This window comes from Dendrobium catenatum, unplaced genomic scaffold (assembly GCF_001605985.2).
Source record: "Dendrobium catenatum unplaced genomic scaffold, ASM160598v2 original_scaffold_218076, whole genome shotgun sequence".
Lineage (NCBI taxonomy): Eukaryota > Viridiplantae > Streptophyta > Magnoliopsida > Asparagales > Orchidaceae > Dendrobium > Dendrobium catenatum.
The window spans coordinates 525,582-533,565 of record NW_021536486.1 but is presented as its reverse complement, the minus strand read 5'-3'; the positions used below and the strand labels follow the sequence as shown (position 1 = coordinate 533,565).

Sequence of the window (7,984 nt, the reverse complement as noted above, 5' to 3'; positions counted from 1 at the left end):
TATAGTCGAACTGAAGGTCTCAAAAATACAAACCCAACGACACCAAATTCAACTCAATCCGAGCTCAAATAAGTCCAAAGCAAAGACCCAAAGTATGTTTGGAAGGTTCAATCCATAATTTGGATTACCAAACATATTCCAAATGTGACATGCTTATAGTATAATCGAGTTGCTCGACGAAACGAATCCCAAGAGCCCAAGATTGTCAAATTCTGATACTAAACAGTCCACGATTAAGGAATTCAACATCAGATGTCCATTTAAACCAATCCCAATTTCCTCTTGATCTTCCTCATATTTACTAGTCATGCCACTCTCTGAAAACTATAAATATACCTCTCATTTCTCATGAGAGGGAACCCAAACAAGAAGAGAAGAGAAGGAAGCAAGAAAACTAGAAGAGAATGAAGCAAGGAAACAAGAAAAGAAGGAAGATAACGAAGGAAGAGAGCCCTCTTGCCATCAGACTCCTCCTTGACAACCAATGGACTTCCACCCGGCAGCTGACTGATGTCGGAGTTCTGCCGACAGCCAACTGACGCCAGATTCTTGCCAACCGTCAATAGAAGCCAGACTTTCGTCCAACGACCAAACGTCGTCGGATTTCCGATCTCCGTTTGTAGTTGAATTTCAACCCGATAATTTATTATTGTAATATGATCATCCTCAATTTCAGTGACAAGTCAGTCACTTGTAATTTAAGCAAACACTAGTGAAATCCTTTCAATTGGGCGTGACCAAGTGGTTTTTCCCTTTTCCAGGATTTCCACTTAAAAATTATAGTGTTACATTTTTCTTCTGTTTGTGTGCTAGATATACGTACAACGCTGAGACAAATTTTCTGACTCTATCACTTCGTATATTTTAGTACGCTACAAATCTATTTAGATGTGCAAAAAGAAGGGATGCCAACAAATCTAACTTTGGCAAAATCAAACTTTGTTTATATGCTTCAACTCAAAGCCATTCAATTCAAACTTCAATCAAATCACATTTATTTATAAGCTAGCTCGGGCTTGACTATGAAGTTCAATAAGAAAGTGAGTCAACACGATTTGTGAGCTATCTCAAACTTGTTTGATAAATGATTTTGTGAGCCAAGCTTTATGAGCTAAAGAGCTAAGCTTGAGTTAACCCCGACTCAATTCATTAGTTCACAAGCCAAATTGTTTAAAATATATCATTTCTAAATTACATTTAAAATATGATAGTATTGGAGTTTAAATATGAAGTTGCTAAAAAAATTAAAAAATTATATCTCAATTTCTTATATCAAGTAATTTTTTATTATTTTTATTTTAATTTATCACTTTTGTACCATTTTATTGTATTTGTTATTTAAATTATAATAATTTTATCTCTTTTATAGTAAATGAGTTGGCTCGTCAGCTGAGTTGAATTTATAGACCTAAATTCAAGCTCGAGGCGTAACCAAATTCAAATAAATATTTTTTAAAAGATTTCTATAATAAACCCCGCTAAATGAGGCGTAACCCCACAATACACCGAAATTATTAAACTGAATTGGTGCCTATAAACAGAATGCAGCGTAGAGAGTGCCGACGAGAGCTAATAGCGAAACTTTTGGAAGTTCAGCTTCTTTAGAAAGGATAAGCCATCTGCTACTAATAGAGAAATAAACCCTTACCAAAAAAAAGGATAATTTTTTAAATAATTCAGTAGTTGATTCTCTTTTAAAATTTGAGTACAAAATAAAGAGAATTCAATGGAATAAAGAAAATTGTTTATTATACTAAACTAATGTTTATAAAACAACGAAGGTAGATTTAACCCAAAACCTAAGGGATTTATTTATATATATACAAGCCAAATGATCTTTCTCTATATTTTTTTAGGAAAGTAATGATTTTCTTTCTATCTCAAAACTCCCATAAGGAATTAGATTTTCTTTTTAATTTTTGGCTTTTTGTGTGTTTCAAGTCGTTTTTTCTCCTCGCTCAACTTTAGGAGAAAAGTGAGTCAAGCCGACTCGTGAGAGAAAAAAAGAGTTGAAGGTCTAGAAACAATAGGGGTGAGCTTTTCTTTTTCTTCATCTTCAGAGTTAGTATGGTTGAAGATTTGAGACAGCTTTTTTTCTGCTTCTTAAAAAAAAAAAATTACTACAAAAATTTTAATTTATTCAAAAAATTATTTTAAAAAAATAATAAAAAAAATCTTCATAAACGAAGCCTGAGTTTGGCTCACTAATATCCTCAAATTTATTTATAATAAGTGTGCTATGAATTTAAGCAGTGCGAATTATTTAATTGATAAAAAAATTAAAAATTATTGTCAAAATTTTAAACTTAAATCTCTTCTGCAACACATTTTGTCTGGCACTCGTCAGAAAAATTGCAGAAAAAAGAGAAGTGGAGAAATGCTAAACTACATGACGGCGAACGCCAGAATCCTGCAAAGGTAGCAAGATTGCTTAGCTGAATTGGAGGCTTTAGGCAGAATGTCAGAAATGAAAATGAGGACAAAATTTAATAAACTACGAAAAGGCTTGAAGTTCTTCAACTTACAAGAAAGCATTAACCATTGAGCTACCAATGGAGAAATATGCTGTTTATTTCTTACATTTCATCAGCATATGTAAAGTACTTGGAGGCTGATCGATAACCTTCGGTTTCTTTCAGCCAGCGATGGTGGGGAAGCAGCTACCGGACCGTGTGAGAGATGGCCGTGGGACATCATCGGCTTTTTCTTCCTCCATCCGCCGGCGCGGGCTCGCCGGCGTCGACCTCAGCGACCGCGGCGATTCAAGGCTGCGGCGCAGAAGAAGTCGCATGGCGGAGATTAGATATTCAGCGGATTCCGACGGATCCTGAGACACGGCGCGGAAGCGGAAATCGCGAGAAAAACTCATATGGCGGGCGAGCGCTTCCTCCGAGGAGATCCGTTGATCCGCACGGCCGATCTCATCTGCAACGGCCTCGGTGCAGAGACCGCAGATCCATCGGCCATGGTGCCTTTCCCGCACACCCACGATGTACGCCGGCGTACACTCCTCAGTCAGGCCGCAGCATTCACACTTGGCGAACTCCACCTCTACTTGCGTCGCCGGCGCCGCCTTCGCCTCCGTAGCCGAGATCGACATCTCTCTCGCTGCTTAAGTTTTGGTAAATAGGAAAACGGCTCTTCGCGGATTGGGAGATTAAAAAAAAAAAGAAACGGAAAAGGAATCCTACCAATTTAAACGGAAAAACGATTTGGTTGTCGAAAACGGTCGATTGAATTTAATAAGATATTTGTGGTGAATTAGATTGGAAACGGTTGAACTATCGCTCCTTCTCCCATATAACGGATGTATCCCGAGCGATCGCCTCCGTTTCCGCGGCCTCTTCCTTCCTTATCACGGAGACAATGTGATCATCTCCGGCCAGAGACATTTCAGGATCAAATCACGCACAGATTGATCGCTGCAATGGAACCAAGTAATATCGTATCGATCAGAAGAAGCGTGACGATCTCCTCAGCGAGATTTCAGCCCTTTCTCTCTTCCTTCTCTCTGTGAATTCAGATAAAGAAAGGGATTTCATGCCGATGTCTTTGCTTTGGAGAATTGGGTGAACGTAGACAAATTTATTGCCGTCAATTTCGCAGCCCGTAACGACTGCAATGGTGGGTCCCACACTAATGATTAAGGCAGCTGTGGGGTCCGCTGTCCTCAAGAGAGATAGCTAGACACGTAAGCAAAGTGAGCTGGCGTGCCTGCTAGCCATTCATGTTTGAACGGTGCCAGCTGTCGCGCCTAATTCATGGGACCAATCGTCAGGTCCAAGCTTCCACGTGTTTTGGGTGCAACGCACCCATCAAGCTTAGGTTTCCACGTGGATATTCGAGCAAATTTTGTGGTGGTCAAAATAGCGTTGTGTCTGCTTTAACGTGGAGACAGTCCGCGTATGTGAGCGGCTTGCGACGAGCAGCTAATTGATGTTCCAGTGCACCGAACGATGAGACAATTTGACAGATTCATGGCTCCCAAATTTGGATTCTTCTATCTATAATGAACAAGGGTTGCTTCTTAAATTCAAATTGGGGTCACATGAATTTTATTTTTAGCTAATAAAATTTGATGAAGTGCACACATGTAAAATTATTTTCTTTCATAAAAATATTTTGATAATTGTATGAAATTACATCGACTCGTGTAAGGGTCAATCGGCGAACATGAAAAAGGAATGTAGTAAATTACAAAAAAATGTAATATATTTGAAATATTTGAAGTTATTTGAATGAGCGTAAATAAACACAAATGATTATTATTTTGTTTGACTTATAACAAAATGATTTATTCCTTATTTTAATGCCTCCAAACAGATAACTAACTAATTGGATTAATAAAAATAAGAAGCTTAAGAAGAACTTTTCCTGACTTTTAATAACTCCTATTCTACGTAGTCTTTAGCTTTCCATTTTTTCTTTCCTGGATTAACTTATAAATAAAAGGGTGAGCAAATCTCTTGCTACGTAAGCTCTCTCAAATCCTATTTAAAAAATCAATATTCATATTTAGATTTATATAAATTTACTAAACAACTTAAGATTTTACAATTTAAGTCAAGTAACATTTAAGGGTGTAGAAGAAAACTTTGATCATTATAAAAAATTAACATTAACTTGTACTTACACATTTAACTCTATATCTCATATTGTCATATTTTATGGGTAACTCTGTAATTTATCTCATTAGAGTCATTTTTGTTTTAAAGTTTCTCTCTCTCTCAAATGATTTTATACAATAAATTAGTCTTTAATTGTCATAACTATGGATCATAATTTTGATAAATAGTTTGTCTCTCCAACTTAGGCTTCGTTTGGGACAGTTTTTTTCTTGATTCTTGAAGCAGATTTTTAGTATAAAAATTAAATCTTTTGTACTAAAAAGCTGCTTCAAGAATTGATAAAAAAGACATCCCAAACGAAGCAGTAATCACCTCCCAAAATTGATGATCGTTTTTGTAATTAAGCTCCCTCCACAATAATCAGCCTTTGCCCGCTTAATATATATGCTTTCAAAGTTTTTGTTATAATCATCTAAATGAATTATTTCACCTCTTTAAGAACCCGTCTAATTTCTCACTAAATTGAAATTGAGGTCAATTTGAGTAATTGTAAAATAATAAGTGTAGTTTTCGAACCAACATAATTGTACCGAGTTTTATCTTGTAATCCGAACTTAAATTCTTATTTAAATTTAGCTCATTATGTTGAGATGCTTCAAGAACTTTTGAAAAGGCCGACACGTTGCCACAAAAGCCTTTATTTCGGACAAATTTTGACCACTACTTTTTTATAGTTTTTAAAAAAGTTTTATATAAAAAACAGAATAATAATCCTTAAAAAGTTATCTCAAATTATAAAAAATTGATACAACTTTCTTTTTATTTTCTAAAGCAGCTTTTTAGTAAAAAAAATATAAAATTTTGTTTTAAAAAGTCGTAAAAAATCAGTCCCAAACGAAACCTAAGCTTAAGCTTTTGTTTGGGACAACTTTTTTAATGATTTCTAAAGCAACTTTTTAGTACACAAAATTCTTGAACTAAAATTTTTCAATAAGAAAGCTCTCAAAAACTAAGCCTAAGACATACACATCAACAATAGTATTTTTTTTTTTTTAAATTTGATTGTTAAAAATATAACTCGAATTACTTAACGATATTTGGTCGTAAATTCTTCTTTACCAATATAATTTGGATGTTCCTTTCGATCAATATATATTATTAGAAATATATTTCCTCCAAATAAACATCTCCCGACCATCATTACAGGCACACACGATAAGGAATATTGCTATTGATATGTCATCAAAAAAATTATCCTGATCGGACACGACTCTCGAGGCAAAAATTAATTTGGAAACTTCAAAAATTAAACCTGGGATCATCTGGACTCTAATTTCAGCAAACTTATAGTCGAACTGAGCGTCTCGGAAATACGAACACAACGACATCAAATTCAACTCGACCTGAGCCCAAATAATTCTAAATCGAAGACCCGAAGCACATTCAGAAGGTTTAATCCATAATTTGGATTACCAAACAATTTTCAAATATGACATGCTTATAGTCGAATCAAGCGGCTTGACGAGACGAATCCAACGAGCCATAGATCTTCGAATTTCGATATCATTAAGACCTTCAAATGTCTGACAAACAGTCAACAATCAAGGGATTCAATATCAGCCGTTCATCCGAATCACTCCACATTTGTCGTCGATCCTCCTCCTATTTAAGGGTCATGCCATCCTAAAAAAATTATAAATAACCCCTCATTTCTCTTAAGAGGGGATCCAAACAAGAAGAAGAAGAAGAGAAGAGTAGGAGGGAAGAAACTCCTTCTCGACCACTGCTGGGATTCTGCCAGACTTCTACGGGATGCCGGAATTCTATCTGACTTTCACAGGACGCCGGAATTCTGTCCGACTTTCACGGGATGCCGGAATTCTGCCCGACTTCCACGAGATGCCGGAATTATGCCCGACTTCCACTGGACGCCGAAGTTCCACCCAACTTTCAAGTGATGCCGAAACTCCGCCCGATCTCCAAGTGACTCTAGAGTTTTGCCTGAATACCATGCATCTAACACCGGAGTTCTCCGCGGTCGCCGACTAACGTCAGACTTCTACCCAACGAGGACCTCTGCTAGTCGACAGATTTCTACCTGACACCAGATTTCTACCTATTGTCTGATTTTCGTCGGATAACTATCCAATGTGGGATTTCTATCCATAGCTAGACTTCTAACTGACGTCGTCCTTCTGATCCCCATCGTCATACAACGGTCCTTCCGACCTTCGTCGCCAAACGACTATAGTCCTTCTGACCTCTATCGCCCGCCGACTACGGTCCTTCTGACTTACATCGCCCACTGACTACAATCCTTCCAGCCAAACAAACATATCAACAGTGATTCTTTGTATTCCTACTATGTAATGTACTATATAAGATGTGCATCAAACTAAGGCCTTCCCCCAAAGAAGAGCCTCATTTGTAATCAACTACAAATATTAGTTGATTTATTTATACTAGGCTATGCCCCATGATTTTTCTCTTTTTTTTTTCAGGGGATTTCCGTGTAAAAATCTTAGTGTCTAATAAATAATATATCCTCTCTTATATGATTGCATGCCAAATTTTCGTACAAAGTTAAGACGCTAAATTTTATATCTCTCTACGGCCGCGAATACTCAGAATGCAACAGCTATAGTATCTGATTCACACTATCAATCTTATACGTGTGTTGTAAGCTTCAATAAGCTTGAATTTCAATTAGATAATTGATATCCTACCCCAAAATTTATTTGATCTATCAAGCAGGAATTTTGATATAATTTTTCGGATCTCAAAGCACATGACTTCAACAATTATGGAAATTTATATTGAAACCCAACTGCAAAACCTTAAAGAAAAGACAGTTCAAATTGTTGCTGTTGATGTTATTCGACTTATCCACCGATGCTTAGCTTGGTTGGTGGGTGAGTATGGTTGGAAACCCCTAAACCCGTGTTCGATTTCCCTCAGGCGGCAGCGCCACTTAAGTGGGATCCCAATAAGTACGGGCCAGGAGATTATGTAGGAGTGGGTGCCTCTTCCAAGTCAGTCGAGGAATTAGTTATACTGCCAAGCACCTTACAAATTGAGATTACAACAGGTAGATACCCCGTTCCAAAAAAAAAAAACAAAAAGAGAAAATGTTATTCGACCTGATTATGTAAGGTATCTATCAGACAAAAAGATTATCTGTAAAGTTCGATAAATTCTGAAGCGATGGGTATCAAAGTAAGAAAAGAAAGCGGAAAGAACAGGGATCATGTGCAAATCAGATGCCTTTCCCAACAAATTCAGAGAAACAACCTCAGAGAGCAGCTGTTCGGTTTGGTGGTTGGGTAATAATGGAGCAGGAGACAAAGGTAAAACACATGCCTTTCATGATTCTGATCGATCTTTAGTCCTTTAGCTGACAAACCAAGAGCCAGCAG

General features: G+C 36.9%; 1 protein-coding gene across 1 annotated transcript; it reads right to left on the bottom strand.

The window, feature by feature from the left end:
- Positions 1-2,461: 2,461 nt before the first annotated feature.
- Positions 2,462-3,566, bottom strand: LOC110107191. Its single transcript, XM_020837378.2, has 2 exons — positions 3,192-3,566; positions 2,462-3,108 (listed from the first exon to the last, which is right to left on the bottom strand). The coding sequence occupies exon 2, from the start codon at positions 3,098-3,100 to the stop codon at positions 2,636-2,638; it is 465 nt and encodes a 154-aa protein (XP_020693037.1). The 5' UTR covers positions 3,101-3,108; positions 3,192-3,566; the 3' UTR covers positions 2,462-2,635.
- Between the last annotated feature and the right edge of the window lie 4,418 nt (positions 3,567-7,984).